The 21704-nt window shown below is 42.5% G+C and overlaps 2 protein-coding genes and 1 long non-coding RNA gene across 4 annotated transcripts; 1 reads left to right on the top strand and 2 right to left on the bottom strand.

Annotated features, from left to right (window-relative positions):
* Window positions 1-6882: 6882 nt before the first annotated feature.
* LOC127311747 (uncharacterized) lies at window positions 6883-10085 on the top strand. Of its 2 annotated transcripts, XR_007857835.2 has the most exons (5): window positions 6883-6960; window positions 7052-7146; window positions 7274-7340; window positions 8906-9084; window positions 9982-10085. It is a non-coding gene; the product is annotated as an uncharacterized lncRNA (long non-coding RNA). The 2 variants fall into 2 exon arrangements; XR_007857834.2 differs by lacking the exons at window positions 6883-6960; window positions 7052-7146 and having other exon boundaries at window positions 7158-7340.
* A 3655-nt stretch (window positions 10086-13740) lies between these two features.
* On the bottom strand, window positions 13741-14295 carry LOC139833937 (disease resistance RPP13-like protein 4). Its single transcript, XM_071824312.1, has one exon. It carries the CDS (start codon window positions 14293-14295, stop codon window positions 13741-13743), a length of 555 nt encoding a protein of 184 aa, XP_071680413.1.
* LOC127312842 (uncharacterized) lies at window positions 14235-15706 on the bottom strand. Its single transcript, XM_051343396.2, has 2 exons — window positions 14477-15706; window positions 14235-14370 (listed from the first exon to the last, which is right to left on the bottom strand). Exons 1-2 carry the CDS (start codon window positions 15571-15573, stop codon window positions 14301-14303), a joined length of 1167 nt encoding a protein of 388 aa, XP_051199356.1. The 5' UTR covers window positions 15574-15706; the 3' UTR covers window positions 14235-14300.
* Window positions 15707-21704: the final 5998 nt, after the last annotated feature.

The raw sequence follows: 21704 nt of genomic DNA, 5'->3' as shown, positions 1-21704 counted from the left end.
GTCGTTCCCGGGTTGCTTCGGGCCTTGTATGAGCACTGGCATCATAATGAACTTCCGCTTCATGCACAACCAAGGAGGAAGGTTATATATACAAAGAATCACAGGCCAGGTGATATGGCTGCAACTCTGCTCTCCAAAAGGATTCATGCCATCTATACTTAGACCAAATCTTAAGTTCCTTGCATCCTGTGCAAAGTTTGGGAACTCTCTATCGATTTTTCTCCATTGGGATCCATCAGCAGGGTGCCTCAACATCACGTCTTTCTTACGGTCTTCTTTGTGCCATCGCAACAACCTAGCGTGCTCTTTATTTCTGAACAAGCGTTTCAGCCGTGGTATTATAGGAGCATACCACATAACCTTGGCAGGAACCCTCTTCCTGGGGCGCTCGCCCTCAACATCACTAGGGTCATCTCGTCTGATCTTATACCGCAATGCAGTGCACACCGGACATGCATCCAAATTCTCGTACTCACCGCGGTAGAGGATGCAGTCATTAATGCATGCATGTATCTTTTGCACATCTAATCCTAGAGGGCAGACAATCTTCTTCGCTTAAATGCGTCTTTGGCGGGCAATTCGTTACCCCTTGGAAGCTTCCTCTTAATTATTGTCAGCAACTTTCCAAATTCTGAGTCAGTGACACCGTTCTCTGCCTTCCATTGCAACAATTCCAGTGTGCTGCCTAGCTTTTTATGGCCATCTTCGCAAGTTGGGTATAACAATTTGTTGTGATCTTCTATCATCTTGTCAAAGACCAACCTTTCCTTTTCAGTTTCACATTCTCTCCTTGCATCAGCAATGGCCCGACCAAGATCATCATCAGCAGGCTCATCTGGTGCCTCTTGATCTTCTACTTCATTGTCTTCATTGCCTTCTGCAGTATCATCGTATTCAGGGAAATTGGGATAACCGTCATCATCCTCTTCCTCTTCTTCATTGTCTTCCATCATAACCCCTCTTTCTCCGTGCTTGGTCCAACAATAGTAACTGGGCATGAAACCGGATCGCAGAAGGTGGCTGTGAATGAGACTCGAGTGAGCGTAATTTACGGTATTTTTGCAGTTGACACATGGACAATACATGAAGCCACCATGTTTGTTTGCCTCCGCCACGGCCATAAAATTATCCAGGCCCGAAGTGAACTCGTCAAACCGTCGGTCAATGTACATCCATTGCCGATTCATCTGCATGATATAATTTAGCTGATCAAAACCATTACAGAACATCACGATGTATATATACACATACATTTTATCAATTACAGATGAAAAGGATAAAGTTGTTAACCTCGCTGAAGAAGAAAAAAGCAAGTTAAGTGTGGCTTGATTTGTGTAAACTCAAGTGGCAAATCCTCTTAAGCATTTCATCGAACACCTCTTGTGCATGTGAAGAAGAGAGGAGAGCAATACACACCTCTTGTGAAGAAAGTGAAAAAATGGTCAAGTGTAGCTCACACTTGGGCAGGGCAAGGTAATATAGCCAGATTGGGGACCTTGTCCCGGTTTGTAAGACAAACCGGGTCCAGAGGGGGGGCCTTTGGACCCGGTTTGTATTACAAACCGGGACTAAAGGTTTCCCACGCCTGACACGGGCTGCCGCGTCCTGCGGCCGACCCTTTGGTCCCGGTTTTTAGTACAAACCGGAACCAAAGGCCACTACCGGACAAGCTCCAGCTAGTGGGGTCGCCCTGGGCAAAACTAACCGGGACCAATGCCCCCATTGGTCCCGGTTTGGTTCTGCACTGGGACATTTGCTTGGGACCAAAGGCCTCTTCTCCACCAGTGCGTCATTTTTTTTGGAGAAGGTTGTTTGTATGCTTCTTTCAACCAATAGTTGGCATATAGCCTCCCTTTCTTTACGACACCATTTTTGTGCTTTCGCTTGGTTATGGGGCTTTATATGCAATTATAGTCAATTTTATTATGGTGGCAGCAGGTACTCCAAATACCTTTTGTGCTGGTTAAGAGCAGGGCCAGCAGTGTATTTAGAACATCTGCGCGCATATTATCCTTAGGTAAGAATAGGATGTATCTGGTTATTTTCAGCTATGGCGAATAATTAAAATTGAGCACTTTTTTGAGTTTATGGAGCTGAGGCATTTGTGTCTCTTATGAATCTGATGGGCTTATTTTCTAATGAATATTTTAGAAATTACATCTCACGGCATATAGGCGAGACAACATCACTTAATGCCCTCCAACAACTAAAGCAGAAGCTTACACGCCTTGGATTTGGAAACGACAAGGTATTAATACAATGCTTACTATCCATGTGCATATCATCAATGTAATATTACAATGTATGTTGATGTTGTGCAAAAAAAAAAATGTATGTTGATGTTTTCAGGAAATGAAGGCTGGGGTTTCCTACACGTTGTCAAGCGAGTTTAGATCTGCTAATGTACATGCTGACATGAAAATTGAAATATACCTGGAGATTTATTAATATTATTTTAAGATATTAATCTGCTGCATAGTTAGAGTTTCATCGCGTATGGTCAATAGTTGGCCTGACGAGTGTAAGTTTTGGCTTCAAATTGTTACTTTGTTAGGCCCTGCATTCAAGTGGTGGAATTCACACATGTAAAGTGATGGATTGTAACATCCCAAATTTCAATAAAAGAGAGAAGAAGAATTCCAGAGAGCAAATTTCAAACCAACAAAAACTTTTAAATAGCATATAGTGCCATGCATAGGACTTGTGCATTTGAGTGATATGCCATGATGATTGTTATTACATGTATGTGCTAAACCCTAAAACCCCAAGGTGATCATGTGAAGATCACAAACCAAATAAATCAAAAAGGGAAAGAAATCAAATAAAAGAAAAACCCTAAAACCCTCACATATGGCTTATACCATTTTTATAAAATTTTACCCTAGACCATTTTGGTCTTCACCATTAGTTAAATAATGTTACTAAACACTTGTTACAACTTTTGGAATCAAAGAAACACAAATCAAATGAATTTCAAACTCAAAATGGGATCACATGTGATGATGGTCAAATCTGCCATTTATAATCTGATCCCTACTTTGAGCCCTTGCAATTCAAATTTTTCAAACTAAATTTTGTCAACTCTTTGCACCTCATCCAAGAGCACATCAAGGTGAATAAATTTTGTAAATATCACTATGCCAAATTCATTTTGGATCAGATGCTATGCTCATGTAAAGTTGCAACTTTTTATTAAGTGGAACAATCTCCAACTTAGCAAATTTTCATTTCTTTGAATTTGGAAATTCCACCACCACACCTTATTCTCTCTGGTCATTTACAACTCAACCAAACACACACTTTTCAAATTCTGCAACCTTGTGAACTCTTTCAAATTTGAACAAAATTTGCAATTTCCAAATAGGGAATAAATGCCACACTATTCTAAATAGTGATCTACTCCCCCTAACCTGCCCTAAACCTCTCTACCTGGTCCCCTTGTCCCCTCTCTCCCTCAATCCACCACAGCAACCCTAGGGAGGCAATGCATAGCATGCATGCACACCCATGCCGGCCATGGCGCCACCTTGCCGAGCCTACCCTCTCTCCCTTCACTCACCACCCTGGCCACCTTGCCCTAGCTCGCCACCTCGCTCATCTACGTCGTCTAGCACCAACAGAAGCAAGGTAGATGCCCTAGCCACGCCGGAGAACGCGCGCCTAGAACGCGCAGTGATGCCACTCGCGTCGCGCGTGGACACGCCGCAGACACGCCCTGGCCACGCGCCGTTCCCCCAGCACGCGCAACCCCTGGCCCCTCCAGCACTTCGTCGAGCACCGCCGTGACACCTCAGACGCGCCAGACACGCTCACGACCAGCCCCTGGACCGCCGCCGCCGGAGACGACGAAGCAGATCCCGCGAACACCGCCCGCAGACACGGAAGAAATGCGAGAGCTCCAGACGCCGCCCGACCATGCGGTCGCCACCTCTAGCTTCGCCTGGACGAGGAGAACATCGTTGCACCCTCGCCTAGCCAACCGCTCGCCGGAATCGCCGCGCGCTTGTCGACTTCAACCCTGCCCCGCAGCACCCAAGCTTCTCTATAAATACCGAGTTCCCCTGAACAATCCAGGCACACCATCACCCTCTCCTCCCATCCTTGACTCTCCACCGCTACTCCACTCACCCAATCGTCGCCGGAGCAAGCTCAATCGAGCAATCGAAGCCGCGGAAGCCCTGGTGCAATCGTCGTCGACTGCAGCCTCCTCGAGCGACGCCACTGCTACCAGCTTCTTCCCCTTCATCGACAACCTCGCCTCAACCACTGCCGCCACTCGCCGGACCTACGGTTAGCCCCACGACCCCCTAGGCTCGCCGCCAGACGCTCAGCATCTCGCCGGAGAAGACGATGGCTCTGAGCCGTCGATCTGCTTTCTAATCCAACGCCCCTCTTTAATCCATACTGATTCGGCTTTGAATAGTCGTTGACGAGTGGCCCCCACTCTATCAGGCGGCCCACTCGCACGAGCTGCGCTGCTGGGCCGTTTTCTCTCTTTTTGAATCGTTACGGCCCACTTCGTTTTCCCGCCGGCCTATTAATTCATATCTTGTTTAATCAATTCAATTCAAATTTCAATACTGGCTCCCACTTTGAAAATCCATAGAATCTGTTTGGCTTGGCCAAATTTAACAAATTCCATATTGTTGGAAAGCTATGGAAAAGTTCTACAACATGCCACTGTTCCCACCTCAAGATCTGTTGTAGAAATAAAATGATAAAAAGATGAAGGCAGGGACTTTTTCCTATTCAAACAATTATTAAAAATCAACCAAAATAGATATTAAGTTAATTCCAACTCCAATAGCTCACTTTTGACTTACACTAATTGTTTCTGCAAGAAAATGGTGTGGTCACTTTGCATGATCATGCCCTAGTTTAATTAATGGACAATATGGCTAGTTTATTTAAGTGATATTGTCCAAAACTATTATGCAAACCTTATGGAGTATTTTACTTCATTTAAATATTGTCCCAAATGAATTCATGTGATGTTTGAACCCCTGGTCAAACACTCTTATATGAAATACTTGGAGACTTAAGTCATTGGTAGAATTATTTAATAGTATGAGGTGGTCTACCTCATTTAAATCATTTTCTCAAATGATGATGATGAATGGTTGACTTGGGTCAACATGATTTCATGGGTGATCAATTGAGAAATTAAATCTTAAAGAAGATCCAATGAGAGGAAATTATTTCTCAAAAACTATATGGAAACTATCATTTACATATGTAATGAGAGGAAATTATTTTTTCCTCAAACCACACAACCAATGCACCCTAATGGTATTAATTGTGTGCTTAGAATAGTTTGTGTGAATATATGTGATGTTTGGAATAGCCCTTAAATTAGTTGAGTGATTATACTCGTATTCAAATTTAGACGCTAGCACCGGAGAATACCCGGAAGAAGAAGGCTTCTACCAAGAGGAGGAAGAGGAGCACCTTGATCAATACCAAGGCAAGCTAATATTCTTGCAAAGTGCAAAGCCCTTTGGGGCAAGACACCATAGTCTTACCTTTCTTACCATGAGCCTACCCCAAGTTTCTACCTTACAAGTTTTTACTTGTTTTCTCAAAGAGTTACTTTTATAGTTAACTTTGGTCTAAGTTAAAGATGGTTACTAGAGTAGCAAAGTTAGTCTCAAGCTAGCCAAGCAAGATAGCACCCCTCATGATTAGTGCTAGTGCTAAATATTAAAACTTTACTACTCTAGATGGGAACTTGTGACTTTGAAAGAAATTTGAAACCTTGGAATGATGAGTCATTCCATTGAATGATTTTTGAAGGTGAATATGACCAAGAGAAGATGGTGATTTTTGATAAAACTAATATTGATTTGAATGCGATACCTTTCCAATTTTGAGTACCCCCACAATTCCTGATTATGGGTAGGGCTTAACTGGAAATTTATGTATCTTAGTATGGGTTCCCTCTGAACACACATCATATGGGTTATGCCGAGGCTGCCTCCGTTGTTGAGAAATGATGTGAATTGAGGTGAATTGTACGGCCAAGCCCTGTGCAGTTCCCAGGTTGACAGTTGGTCTTCACTGGGAGGCCAAGCTCATGGGGAGAGGTGCTCATACTAGGGTTTGTAAGTGAAAGGTTATGGTTGATGATCCGCGTACTGTGTTACGATGATTCGGGGTTATCCCGACGGATGAAATCAAATGTTGTGGCAGAAGTGTGCAACCTCTGCAGAGTGTAAATCTATTCGAATAGTCGCGTCCACGGTTACGGACGGTTGGAAAGGCCATACAGTTTCCGGTATCAGATTTCTGAAAATGTTGATGAAGTGGTGAATTGAATTGAAATCACCACTTGAATTGTGGGAATGACACTAATGTTCCCACTTGAGCTAGTTAGCACTTGAATAAGTCTTTGATCAAATCCTTGTGAACTAAACTTGGCTTTATGCAAATAAAACTAGAGCTTAGCACCCTTACTACAATTGTCTAGCACTTACACTAGTATTAGTTTGCGAGTATTTGAAGTACTCACGGCTTTGTCCCTGGCTATCCAAATGGCCAGAGTATGAAGACGAACAGAACTACCAAGGTGATGATCAACAGGACGCCTACGACAACTAGGAGTCTTCCAACGTCAAGCGTTGGCCTGTGGACTAGAGAGTCCATTTATCTTTACGCTTCCGCTATGAACTGGTGTTTGTTCGGTGATCAATAGATCAACTATTCGTGTAATATGGATCATGTGATTCAAGTTGTAAGACAATATGGGTTGTAATGAATGATGACTATGATACTTAACTATTATGCCTCGCAACAACAATATTCCTGGGATTGCGATGAATGACATAGTAGGCATTCGGACTTAAAAATTCGGGTGTTGACATGGATCCTCCTAGTTCTTCCATATAAAGGCGTGTGATGGTTGGTCTGCCTGTCTCGCAGCGCTTTGCATTCTCTAGAACCTGATAACAGCTATAAGTCAGTGTAGGACCTCTCTTCTAATTGCCATGCCCTATAATTCCTTTTGTTGATGCAATCTAAAAGATTATTTACAAGGTTTTGTTTCCTGATGAAGTGCACTCAATTATCAGTCTAAGAGAGATCTGGATATCATAGAGGGTTATTGTTGATCCATGGATACAGTCCAACATCCATGATTAAAAGAGAATGGTAAGGTTTCGACATCAGTTACACAAATCTCATTTGCCTTTCTCGGGTAGGTTTGTTGGTGCTGGGCACCATTCTTTCTCCTACTTACTCTGGCTTGGCTACAGCTTGCAACACATCTATTTTGCAGGTTGTTGACGTATTACACTAATGCAGTTGTTCCTTTACGGTGTGTGGGAGGCGCTACAGTCTATCAGGTGTGTGTCCTTCCCGCAAAAAGAAGCACATAGCTATTTGATCTATGAAAGAAAGCACATTACCTGCTCCCCATTTTTTAGAAACATTTTTTAGTGCAAAGGTTGCCTCGATCAAGGGGATTTGTCAAAACAATGTCTATGCTGAAATAGGACCTGGTTTGCTAATCCGTATACTATAGCATAGATGAATCATCCCCCGTTGATCACAGTCTTTAACCTTGCTTCTGTAATATGACAAGCTACGACTGTCAATAGTGAAGTAGCTATCTCTCTTAGTAGTTGCCTAGATATTTTAATTAATTACATGAAGCCAACTTTGCTTGTTCGAAGATGTGTTAGAATAAGGTTTCCTCTTAAATATAGCTTATTATCCATCTATTTGATTTTCTGCAGTGTTTTTAATCTGTGGTTGAGCAATCTATGGTTGAGCAGAGATAAGAAAATATCAGAATTGAGTTGTTTCAAATTAGCCCATGTCATGGCTTCACCTCGCTTTCCCATGAAAGTGAGACACCTCTGTCAGTTCTAAGTTCTATATTAGACCTGATTTGACATTTGGGACATTGTCAGTGACAAGAATGTCCTCCTTTGTGAAGTGTGTCCCAGGTAGGAAATCAGCTCGTTGTTGTGACTAATTGCAAGCTCTCCAACATATCCACTCTAAAATATATCATAGCAGTTGCCTTCGTGTAGAAAGAATTAGAAATAATGTATTTATGTACTTTTGGCATGCAGTCGTATCAATATTTCTCTCCTTTAGATATATGATTTCCACATTTACTGTTTAATTTTACCTAATCTAGCCTTAAATTCTAATCTTGTGGGATCACAACTTTATATTGGACTGCCTCTTTATTTAGTCTTCAGATAGCGGCAACTCTCCTTAGTATATAGTACAATTGTGTTTGCTTCTTATGTCCCTGACAAGTACGTGTTTTGTTGATTACTAATGGATATAACTAATTTTCTCTTTTTCAACACCCCTACTTAGTCCCATAGTCCTCTCCCTTCTTGTACATCAGTGTATTTTATTTGAGCGTTTTCCCCTCTCTTTGCCTTAGATAAGGAGATAAGCTAGCTGTAGATGTGGAGATACAAAGACTGAACCATAAGCTCGATGAAACTATTGGATTTAAGTTATACTTTGAATGCTTCTTTCCATTTTGTTATGCATATGCACAATTTCACAGTGATTGAAGTTCCCAGATCCATAGTGATTTACCGTTGTTTTTAGGATTTACGATGCAATGAGATGTAATTAGAAAATTAGTTTGTTGAAATTATCTGCATCTCCACTCTATACAAACTAGACCCAGTACTTGCAGCTAGGAAATGAGTTACTTGATGCATGTGTTAGTCCGAAGGTTTGTATTCCGGGTTGAGCACTTCATCTCAACAACTCAAGGCAAAGGCTTATGGCTGTATGCACTTTGTTACCACCTGCAGGTTAGAAGAGGTTCAGATTGTGTGCACTAAGACATAATCAAGTCGTTTTTTTTTGAATGCTTTCTTTGTCAAGTGCAAATACTTGCTCTTCATGACATTTCGTCCATGTCTATTTACAGGAGGTAGAAACTAATTTTTTTAAGGAAGATAATTGATACCTTCAGTGGCACACTTGGAGTATGAAAATGCCTCATTTGGATCTATGCCCCTCCGTTACTGCCCAACAGCTGGTGAATTTTTTGTTTTAAGGAGGACCGGTACTGCGTTCACCAATAGATGTTCTACCTCCATGTGTTAGGTAACTGTCAATCAAGGCAATTAAATTAATCCTATTGATAAATTTTACTCTCTGTTCACACATATAAGACCCATATTCGAACGGTGTGCCATGAGGTATTGGCAAAAATTATTGAATTTAATAGTTACTCACTAAAAATGTATTGCCAAAAAAGGAAGAATTTCATTGGACCAAACTTATTGAAACCTTTATCTGTCATGGAGTAAGGTTTCTGGTTCTACAGTGTTGAGTATAACTTGACCGTTGTCATTTTTGTCCTTTGTTAGCGCTTAGCTATGCCTGTGACGTCTTTGCTAGCTATTCTGATTCATGATCAAGTCATATAATTAGTTTTACTTTCACAGATGGTCTAAATAGATAAATCTTCATATTCTTTTCTGTTGCAAGGAGTGTTCTTTCTTCTAGGACAAGATATAAGCAAGTTAGGACAATTTCTATAACGTGCATGCAAGCTGTAGGCACTGCGGCTGTGCTATGGGCTATTTGGAATTGTAGAAATGACATAATTTTTAACAAGACAACACCATCCCATTATTTGCAGGTTATCAACAAGACGACTTACTGGATCCATATGTGGTCATTTCTTCTCCCTGTGGAACGCCGTGGACTCATGGATTCCGCCTGTACTCGAATGACGATGGTCGTACGGGCTATCTTCTGCCGGGGTGGGTGGCGACAGCATAAGCGAATCGATGGATAGATCTTTTTTTAGGTGGCTGATTTTTGTATTCACTTTGAGTGACCCTTAATTTGTAAACTTTGAGATACTATTCTTTAATAATTTCGGTGGCTGTGTGCATCACTTTGATGCAGAGGCCGGGGATCCGCACCCTATTATCTAAAAAAAAAATGCAAGCTGTAACTGAAGTTTATATGTTCATTGCTTTTATTTTGCAGATCTTGCAGCAGGGAAAGGAACGGACCATGCATCATTAGTTCCCTAATACATTTTAAATTGTTTTATGGTGTAACATGTGTCATTATGATATATTATATCTTACAAATAGCCATAGGTGGCGTGCTCCATTGACAACAATTGATTCACTATAATAATGTTGCAGATGAGCTTTGCAGCAATATTACCTAAATATAGCCTGCAGTTTTTCATACTGCCATTGCACAATGCCATTGAATTGCTCTTCCTTTTTGTGTTTATTTATATATGTATTATGTTGTCTCATACAACTCACACAATCAGATTATGATGAGAAAGAATCTCCTCGATCCAAATGAATTATCCACACAATAGAAACTGGTGCGAGAGCCACGGGATCGTGCGCCAAGGATTAAGATTTGAACTCATGCATACTCTCTATGCATCCGAGATTCAGGTGACCCAGAACAGTCTAAGCCTCACTCTATCAGACTTACAGTGTAGATCAGTTTATGATGTACATATTTTAGTATTAGACTGAAATAGCCTGTCAGGATATCATAAGCATAGGATTTATCTTTCTGCAAGTTGTTCTTACATCCTATCAAACACTGAGATGACGAGGATCAAAAGGTATCAATGTGTTTTTAATTTCCCCACTATTATTTATTTGGGGTTAGCTATAGTTATGTTTCTGGAGAAAAATAATGCGTTGTTGTCTTCTGCTGGTTGATCTGAACAAGGTACAATAGTTTGTGTAAGATGCATCTTTTTTCTCAAATATTTAATGTTTGGGAATACGTCGAGCTTTTCTTACTTTCTGGTTCTGTTATTGTTAATGTTAAAAGGAACTTACATCATCATCTAGGGATATCAGATTTGTGGGAATAAGTGAGATTTCAAATGAAGTTACCTTCAATAGATACCACCATATAAACTTTCTTGGATATCAGTAAAACCCATAACTAACAGGAGTGGTGTTTTGGAACATGGAAGCATATGCTCCCTATATTTTGAAATGCATCTTACACATATTTTAAATATCAAAAAAATTGAAACAAAAAATTCGCACGTACATCTTCACGTGCTACGCGCTCACAAAGTCGTTTCATAAAAAATGAACTTATCATGTGACGTGTGTAAAAAAGACAAAATTCAGTGCTGAAAACAATGCTTTTCATTGGATAAGTTTTCTCTTTTTTACATAGGCCACAAAAATTATTATTTTTTCATGAAACTTGACGCATATACATATATTATGGAGATGTACATGTAGAACTTTTTATCAAAAAAATTCCACACTTCAAAATATGTTTTGTTGGTAGAGGGAGCATACGCACCCGGGAGCCGAATTGAATTTTCGATAACTATATGGACATTGTGTTGCTCTTTTCCAAGTTTGAGTCTTTGCTTATATTTATTTAAATATTTCTGCCATCGACTTGTTCATTCAGATGCATGTTTTTTAGATTATGCATAAAATCTGAAGTCTAAAAAGATAACACATTATAATACTATACGGGCATATGCATTATTCTTGGCTGACCTTTTTCTTTTAAAAGCTCACCCGTGTCCTGCTGGACATCATCCATGCAATGTTTTGATGCATTCTCTGTACTTGACACTAACCATACAATCATCATTTAGTAGTATTTTCTTTTTCCTTGACCTCATTCAGAATATCCTGCAACTGTTTTTACTACTGTACAAAATCACGACCCTTCAATAGAAGCAAATCTAAAACAAGAGAAGATGTGAGGCACCGGTTTTTATGTCATCATCATGGTGCGCTGGAAATAAAAACATAATTGATCATTTCTGTCTTTCCATGTCTAATTTCCATTTTTCATTTTCATTCTAAGAGTATTCTACAGGAGAAAAATTCTAGCTTGGATAGGCAGCTGGAAGATGCTAAGACTAATATGCAAAAGATCATTCTGTAACAAGAATAGAAGGGACACGCCCTTTATTATTTACAAAAGTCAAATGCTTCAGTCAAGAGCCTTGAATGTGAGTTAGAGCAGCAAAGAGAAAGCAACTATATTCTACAGCCTACCAATGAAGATCTGCAGAAGAGTAACTCTGACCTGAAGAAACGATCTGAAGAGGCCATGGTTAGTTTACATGCTGAAATTGTAGCATTTCAAGACAAGATAAAACCCTCTTAGAGTTGCAGCAGTATGTGGTTTCAATTGAGAATCTTAGAATTGAGGAGCAACTTGCTGATGAAGACAAGAAGAATTGCAATGCTAGCTTGAATAAGAGATGGGAGTAATCAAGGAGCAGATTGCTTGAGAAAATTGTAACACTACGTGAAGAGAAGGACACAGCTCTGTCAGACTTACAACAGTCTCACGCTTCCACCAGGAACCTTGAGACAGAGGTAGAAAAGCAAAGTGCGAGTATTTCATTTCTATAGCAATCTAATGATGACTTATCAGAAGAGCATTTGAGGCATGGCCGAACAGTTTGGAAAATCCAAGGTTATATAGAGAGATAATGTATTAATCCAACTAAAACAATCAGAGTTTTCCTCCGACGTGGCCTCCGAAGACCATTTGTAGATAATGCTTTTGTTATTCCTTTTTTATTTCTGTTGCTTTTGACATAGTCATTGAGTGTTTGCTACTATAAGATATTTCCTGGTTCTATACTCTGTCCGTTATATAGAGTTTACATTGACACGAGTTCCACGAGATCGTGCGCCAAGGCGCACATTTAAATCTAGTACCTCTAATCATCGCTCTCCAAACCACGTCTCAAAGGCATTTGGAGGACACTCGTAGTCACCTTAAATGGTCCTTTTTATTCCGTCATTGTCTAAATTGTGTTCCGCGTTCCCAACACAAGCCCCGATATATGAAACGAGGGCGCCGTACACAATGATTCACACATGTGTATGTTACGTGTCCCACTAATCCGTCAAAAAGGCTCAAATCACTCTCCTCTCTCCTCTATCACTTCCTACCTAGCTACCACACACCTAATCTATGGCCCGCAAGCTCGATGCCGAGCTCCAAACCACCAACACACCGGCCTCCATCCGCAAGCCGGTCGTATTGTTGCTACCCACTGGCGTGTTGCCCTTCTTCCCTCCCATCTTGGCCTACATGCCGAGCTCCACACCACCACCGCCGCCCTGCCTACATGCCGAGCGCACGAGGGAGCGGATGAACCCCGATATGGCGATGAGGAAATTGTTTGGCGCTTCGTGCTCGGCTGTGGCTGCAAGGACCCCAAGGCCATCGTGGTGTCCAACGCTAGGAATGGAATTTGTCGCATCGCCCATGTCCTCCTCGCTGAAGACTGCAGCTATAGCAATTGTCAGGGTCTGATTGGTTACTCGTATTGATTTTCTCACATTGGTGAGGCTCAATGTTTCGCCGAATGAAAAATACTTTCCCCAAAATTCAGAGATTTGTATTAAGGGGGATTAAAACAAAAAACCTAAAATTAAATGCACCATACGTCAAGCAAGAAAAGCACACCTTTTTTTCAATCCAAACTTTCCCTGGAACAAATAATTTGTGCCAATTGACAATTACAACTGTGAGATAAAATAGACTTGTGCTCCGGTGCTTTCTGAAAGTTTGATTTGCACAACTTTCAAAGCAAGATCAAAGGCTGTGATTAGGAGGAGTGCGTCGTGGGATGTGGGCAGTTGCACCCTGCGGTGATCACAGCCATCCAGCTGCTTTGGGAAGCGTGCAAAAAAAGTCTTGGAAAGCACATGAGCACTCCTCGATAAAATATCATCAAAAACAATAACAACATTTTGAATGTTAGGTATTGAAATTGGGGCACTCATGAATCAGAGTGAGATCAGATGTGAGTTTCTTGAATGAATGCTGAAGCCTGTCATGATCGTAGTTGAAATCCTTGAGGAATCTCAGACGCAGAACCTCTACTTCCCAATCTTGGTCTTCACCTAGTGTCCTCAGATTGCCTCCCCTGATATATAGCTTCTTGACATGCTTCGGATGAGCCCACTTTTGGAAATCGGGTAGTGGGAAACCACGAAGGTCAAGTTTCTCGAGATGGGGAGGAAGGACGAACTCCATGTTGGCGATTGCGGAAGTGTTGGTTGATTTATCCCCAGCTGTGGAGAACTGCACACCCCATGCTATTGTCAATGCTTTGATACTTTGGAACTCGCCAAGCTTCTTGAACTCGCCCACCGCCGGCACTGCCGTTTTGCCAATGATAACGCTGAGCTTTCTAAGTTGAGGGAGTTTTGAGAGCTCATTCAGATGACAAAGGTCTTTACTTTTGAAGTTGGCTATCACAAACCCTTTAAGCACCTCCAGCCGTGTGAGGCGTCCTATCCCTTTGGGCATGCCGGTCAGCAGGTGGCACTCGGACAAGTCCAGGTACTGGAGGTGATCGAGTTTAGTGACCTCCTGCCCCAATTCCTGCAGATTATGGCAAGCGTGCAGGTCGAGCACGACAAGATGACGCAGTTTGCCTATGGAATCAGGAAGAGTTTCGATCCTTGAGATTCCACGGAAGCTGACATACCTTAAATTGTTGCACTGGCCCAACTCCGCCAATCGCTCCGTGCCGCTGACCTCAATGTGACTTCGGTCAGGGTTGGTAACTTGCTCGAGGGGGGCAAACTCTCGCCACTGCCCAAGCTGCAGACTGCTCAGATTCTTCTTTCCGGCGAAACAGCCCTTGTCAAGCTGGACGTGCTTCCGGCCCATGTTGTAGACAGTTGTCACCGCCGTATTGAAATTTATGGGCGACGACGTCCTCCTGCTGCGCAGAAACGCGCGGCTTCTCCCGGTGAAATCTGTCGATTCTTCCGCATCAAGAAAGTTCCTGCGGTTGGCTAAGCCGGCCAGCGATTCCCGCAACCATGGCATTAGCCTGCACCGATGGATCTTGTCGCAGTGATCCTTCCCTAGAGGGATGATGAATCCCTTGTCAACAAGGTCTTTGAATCGGCGGCTTCCCTCTTTTGAGGAGGCTACGAATCCCTCACCTATCCACCAATGGATGAGAACTCGCTTCTTGATGATGGCGTCCCCCTCGGGGAATGCGGCGAGGCAGATAAGACAGCCCCGCAGTTGCTCGTCCAGCCCGCGGACGACGAGTCTGATGTGCTGCATCTGCGGGCTACGCCAGATCTCCTCCGTCCTCTCGTTTATCACCGAGGATCGGCCATTACTGAACGCCACAGCTCGCCGTGATGGAGCTCCTCTATCTCCCTCTCCTTGCCCGCAGTCTTTTGCAAGGTTGTAGGCTTTGTGCACCTTGGCCTGGATACTTGCCATCTCCGCGTCAACCTCGCGGAGCTTGGAGCATATCCCTTCCATTTTATCCGCAGCCCGGATTGCATCGTCGACGTGCCGCTCTACGGGGTCAAAGCTGTACCTGATTTCCTTCTCGGTCTTGTCGATCCGGCCGACGACATCCTTCAGTTGAGCCATCTGCCGCTCGATCTTCTCCAGCAGGGCTCGGGCCTCGGACCTCATAGCCCCAGCACCGCTAGATGTTGACTCCGGGGTGCTGGCGAGGATAGTCTTGAGGGTGGTGAGCCGGGCCAGCAGCGGGACGACCACCTCATCATCCAAGGCTCGGCAACTCGACTTGGAGCGAGCTTCGGTGGACATGGTTTGAGACAGGAATCTGTGGAGCGGAAAATGAGGGGAGGAAGAAGCTAACAGAGTCACAGAGCAAAGAGTGGACGGTTCTCTGTAGCTAGTTTGTTTCTTTGGAGAGGAACTAGTGGGGGCGGTGCGCGGCTAGATTTTTTGTTTTCTGTGCATATTGATATCGGATTTCTTTTGTGTTTTATTCATTTGCTTCAAATCTATTTATTTGTTTATTTGTTGATGCGTTTGTAGTTTAATATGTTATTAAATCTACTTTATTAATGATAACATTTTATACATAATTGACCTACTGTCTTATTAAATCTATTTCATTTGCTTTCGTTCTATTTTCTTATTAAATCTGTTTTAGGAAATTTTAGCCTATTTGTCTACTCAACGTGGGTTTTAAAATTATTACAAAGCTTTTGATGAACACGCTCTCATCCATGGTGTGTCCCCTGATTCATAAAACCAAACCGCCTCTCTTAAAAATAGGAATATCTTGGAAGGTGTTAATATTCTAAATGACACCTTGAGGCCTTGCAAGTGACAAAAAAACCTGGGCTGACGTTCAAGATTGATTTTAAAAAAATGCTAAGACAAAATTAAGTGGCCTTTTTGTTAGAAATTCTAAGACTCAAAGGATGTCCTCACAAGTTATGTGATATGATTATGAGCATAGTAAGGGGAGACAAACTGGGGATTTAAAGTTAATAACTTGATTGGCTCCTATTTTTCTACATGAAGGTTTGAGACAGGAGGAACCCTTATCTCCTAAACTTTTAAACTTAGTTGTAGATGCACTAGCTATTATTCTAGAAAGAAAAAAAACGTGGTGGCCTTATCAAAGGTTTGATGCTGGATATGATTGCTGATGGCTTAGGGACACTTCTTTTGGGCTTAAGCTTATGGAGAAGCCGGCTTATAGATTTCGGTGGGAAAAAACTTCGGTGGAGAGAAGCTCTCAGAAACTGTTGTTGCACTTCTTTTGAGCTTCTGAAATATCAGCTTAATTTCTGTCTTGAGTTGTACAAAGTTTGTAATACCCCTAAACTTTCTGTTGTTTAATAGATAGATATTGTTGCTGTACATAATTTGTTGGGCTGAATCAAGCACATCGTGAAAACTGCACCAGATCTGAATCTGAAGTTTGACAGTGGTGAATTTTGTTTGACGAAGGCCACAAAAATAACTGAAGTAGCAAACAATAACAGTAGCAAGTACAAGTATCAGCAACGGCAACTGAGCAGCATCAAGAAGATGCTAGCGAACGCGGAGATGGAGCAGCAGTACAACGACAATGCAATACCAGAAAATATCCAGAGAACAATTGATATCACAGATCGGAGCCGAGTTGGTTGGGAAGAAGAGCTGGATATCGCCGCTATAGGGAGGACGAGCTCGACGTGGCTGCTACGGAGAGGATGAGGTTGACGTCGCCGGTTGGCAGGACGAGGCAGAGGTAGCAGGTTGGGGACGGGTAACTGCTAGAGGACGAGGTCGGTGATGCCGGTTGGGGACGGGAGAGCTGCGGCGGCGGGTCAGCGTTGGGGTGAGCGGAGGCAGCGGGGTCAGCGGCTGGAGGAGCGGCGGGGGCAAAGGCTGGGGCGGCGGCGTGGTGAGCGGCGGCGAGCGAGGTAAGAGGAAAAGGAGATGTGAGCGATGTGTCGATCTTTTTTTTTTCTTGATTGAATCCCCGGGTGTGACTTGGGCTGAGCAAATATTTCGGTGGAGTGGCATTCTTGCTGTGAAAAGAACGAAAGTCAAGGGTAAGCATGCGTACTTGTTCGCTCTCTATCGCAGAAGCTCGGGAAACGGCGGAGAAACACCTCACGAGCAGTTTCTGCCTATACATGTAAATTGGGCTTCTCGGTGGAAATAAGTCGGGCTGAAGCTAGAGACTTCTTTTGGGCTTCAGCGGTGTGCCACCTAGAAGCCGGCCAGGAAGCCCAAAAGAAGTCACCCTTAGTCATCTAAAAATATGTGGACGATACGGTTTTTTTTTTCATTGAAGATGATGTTGAGAGTGCAAAAAATCTGAAGTTTGTTTTGTTATGCATGTTTAAACAAATGTCAGGATCGATGAATAATTTCGATAAGAGCAACTTGTGCTATTTTGGCGAAGCTTCTAATAGAAAGGAATAATATAGTCTGATCTTTACTTCTGCTGTGGACGATCTCCCTTTCAAATATCTATGAATTCTCTTAGACAGTAAAATGATTAGAAACAAAGAGTGGAAAAAGGCTTAGGAGTACGTGCATGGAAAGCAATCTGGGTTGCTGGCAGAGTAAACTTTATAGATTTAAAAAAAAGGTTCAGTTGAGTTCAAAAAATCATTCAGGTGTTCATAAGCAATTACGAATTGATATTATTATATTATTAATGTATTTCCTTGAATAAGGAAAGAGGAGAGTAAAAGAAAAATAAAACAAAATCAACAGACAGAAAAATAAATAACTATTTGGTAGAAGAGTTTAGTAATATCATGTCAACAATGTAGGGTTGAAAATGAAACGGAAACGGACGGAAACATGCTTTATCGTTTTTGTTTCCCTCTATTTTGTCGGAATCGAAAACTCCGGAAATGAATAAAAAATGGAAATCATCGGATATGAATACAGAACGAATACGTAGCGGATATGTTACGAAAACGGATATTTACCACAACACAATGCGGTATAATACCTTGATTTGTAGAAAACGGATATTTACCACAACACAATGCGATATAATACATTGATTTGTAGACAGAAAGACACACATAAATAAAAATAATAAGATAAGATATATCACTTTACTTTGACAAACGGCAATTCAACATAAAGTAACACACATAGTTTAACGGCTGCATGCACGCATAACTATACAAAGTGATTAGGGTTAGAGTAGTTAGTGGACTTGAGACGTGGCCAAGCCCAATCTCATGTGTAAATGTAGGCCTACTAAATACACAGGCCTCTCTAGGTTATATTTTCGGAAACTTTTCGTATTTATTTATCCGGAATTTCCTCTGCCGTTTCTCTTTCCGTCGGAAAGGGCTCCCTCGTTTTCTTTTCCGTTTTCATTTATGATTTTGCCGTTTCCGTTTCTTTTCCTTCAAATGTCGTTTCCTCTCCGTATTTGGTCCTCTATTTCCTTTTTCTTCGGAAACAGAAGAAAAATTTCTCTTTCATTTTCAACCCTACAACAATGAAGGTACCTACGATAAGTCCTAGCTGATGTTTTCTTGGGTGAGTAGACCTAGGCACCTAGCTAGTAGCAGACACAGATGATTCTAACATAATGATAAAATAAAAGCGTGAGGAAAAATCCTGCTAGCCTTTCTTTTTAAAAATGGAGAAACACTTTGCTGGCTTGATGTGATCAATCGGGCTTCAGGACGACCTCGCTCGTTGGGCCTCTCGTTCCGTGGTTCGGTAGTCGGGACAGGTCGAATAGGCCACGGTCTCGACGTGTCCATGACTCCACGCAGGCTGGGCTGGCTCAACGTGCGGAGCGATGTGCTACATGGATTTAAGCAAAAACAAATTGCTGATGGGCTGCTGTTGCCAAAGGCTAATTAAAAGCATCTCCAGCCGCTGAGAAGGATGTGAGGCGAGAATTGTTTCGGGCTATGTGTCAGGACTGTCTACCTGATGAACTATCTTATGAAGATTCAGTTAGCTCACTTTCCGTTTTCCTCGGCTCCATCCGTAGCGTTCACCTGTGATTCAATGCGTCACAGAATAAGACTCAGTTAACTCACTTTCCGTTTCCCTTGGCTCCATCGGTAGGGTTTAACTGTGATCCAATGTGTCGCAGAATAATTTAATGGTTCGTGTTAGAGGATAACTCCCTAGAAGCGCAGATCTTCGATCGGACAACTGGATGGTCAGCTGTCGATCAACGATCACTGGTTGAGATTTGACAAGCTCACTTTCTCTTCACCTGTCACTTCCTTGTGAGTCATTCGCTATGGATATTTAGCTCTTAATCTCTTTATCTTTCTCCTTGGATTGTAACCCTAGCCCTTTTTCCTTGGGCTGTAACCCTAGCCTGTAGCCTCCGTTCACCCGCCTTCGTAAACCACGAAACCATAGCTAATCAACCCTCTAAATTCTGAAATCCGATAATACCCTGGTGTTTACTCTGAATATATGTCTGAATGTGACCGTTTATTTCTGAACCAGCGCATAGGCTCATCAATGTACTATTATGCGTGCTCCCACTCCCTCTCTGTTCTGCTGCATTATCCAGAAGCTTCTGAACCTTGATTTTCTCTCTGCGAAGGTCTATTACCTTGCATTACATCAATAACTGGAGGAGGTCATTTTCGAAAAAACTGGAGGAGGTCAGCTCCGTATACTGCACGTACACTATGGGAGAGGTTAATTTTTGGGGCATTTTCCGTTGAGGCACTTTACCAAACTGCCTCTAAAAATCATCTTTAGAGGTATATAGACGAATGTGCCTCTATTAATACTATCTTTGGGGGCACCTTAAGTGAAGCGCCTCTAAGAGCAATTCCAATAGGGCAGCGCTCAGCGTCGGTCGGCCGACGTGCCCTGCTGAAATCGGTTGCTGTCCCGGCCGTTGGATCGCGATCTACCGGCCAAAAATAGCAGCAGCAAACGTTTTTGCATTTTGCCCCCTGGTTTTTGGAAAATCAACCCGCGGTCCTAAACCTATCAGTTTAAACCGAACACGTGTTTCCCTTTGCCCCCAAACTTTTAGATATTTACAACAAAACCCGCTGTTTAGTATAGCAACAAAAACCCGCCGCTTTGTGTACAAAAAATAAAAAGTATTACAACAAAATTTTCACAGTAAATCTTCACATATATGTACAACAAATTATCAATATATTTACAATAATAATTAACAACAAAAACAATATTTTTTATTTGGGTGTTTACAATAATAGTCAGTTTCCATGCAATAATATCTTTACAACAAATCGGAAAACATACTTACAACAATAATTAATAACAAAAACCAACATTATTTTATTTGGATGTTTACAATAAAAGTCTGCTTTCATTTCAGAAATATCTTTAGAACAAACCAGTAAAATATTTACAACAATAAATTAACAACAAAATCTACATTTTTCATTTGGGTGTTCACATAAGTTTCCATGCCAAAAATATATTTACAACAAATCCTCAATATATTTACAACATTAATTAACAACAAAAACAACAACTAATTTGGGTGTTTACAATAATAGCCAACAACAACTTTAACAAAAAAACATCAATCTCCATGCTAAAAATATATTTACAACAAATTAATAATATATTTACAACATTAATTAATAACAAAAACAACAACTAATTTGAGTGTTTACAACAATAGCAGAACAAATTTAACAAAAAACACTTCCGGTTACAAAAATATAATTACAACAAATTACTAATATATTTACAACAATAATTAATGTTTGTTGAGCTCGTGGAGCAGCGCGCTCTGCTTGGCGGCGTCCTTGGGGTCAGCGTCGGTGTCGTCGATCAGGCGCTGCAGGCGGCGGTCGGGTCGCCAGAAGGGCCACCAGCTCATCCAGTCGCCAGACACGACCCAGTCGAAGAACCTCCTGGCGGCGTTGACGATGGCGGCCGCGAAGGCGACGGCCCAAACCCTAGCTCTGTCCACCAAGTCCTCCAGCTCCTCCTTGCCGCCCTCGGGAGCGGGGACCTCCGCCGCCGCGGCGGCCGCGGCGGGAGGCTCGGGGGACTGGGAGGGCCCGTCGGAGGCCAATGCGCGGAGGGAGAGCGGGAGGCGGCGGTGGTGCGGGAAGGAGAGGGAGTTGGGGGAGTGGAAGACGGCGGCGTTGGGGAAGGGGCGAGGGGAGGGGGCGGAGGAGGAGGGAGGCCTGCAGGGCGCTCATGGCGGTAGCGGCGGGGGGCGGCCGGTGCCAGCGAGGTGGGAGAGGCGTGACTTGGAGAGGAACAGTGGGACCCATCACGTGCGGGTTGGAGCAACGACCGATTATCTGCTCCTGATCGGTCGGCTGATCAGCAGCGTTTTCCATTCCAATAATATAGCCAACTGCTGGCTATAACAAGATGTCATGTCATTTGTAGTCACCATATAGCTAACATGTAAAATAGTTAGCTATAAGAATGAAGTACTTTACTAACATATGGTCCACATTTCACTCTCACAAAGT

Source organism: Lolium perenne, chromosome 7, assembly GCF_019359855.2.
Source record: "Lolium perenne isolate Kyuss_39 chromosome 7, Kyuss_2.0, whole genome shotgun sequence".
NCBI lineage: Eukaryota > Viridiplantae > Streptophyta > Magnoliopsida > Poales > Poaceae > Lolium > Lolium perenne.
Note: the sequence above shows the minus strand (reverse complement) of the source record. Positions and strands in the feature narration are given on the sequence as shown.

What these genes read in the sequence shown, in the direction of transcription:
- LOC139833937 (XM_071824312.1), bottom strand. Translation starts at nt 14,295, where the DNA reads ATGCCCAAAGGGATAGGACGCCTCACACGGCTGGAGGTGCTTAAAGGG.
- LOC127312842 (XM_051343396.2), bottom strand. Translation starts at nt 15,573, where the DNA reads ATGTCCACCGAAGCTCGCTCCAAGTCGAGTTGCCGAGCCTTGGATGAT. An exon ending in GGCCAGTGCAACAATTTAAG is followed by an intron (nt 14,371 to 14,476) that starts GTATGTCAGCTT and finishes CATAATCTGCAG; the next exon opens with GAATTGGGGCAGGAGGTCAC.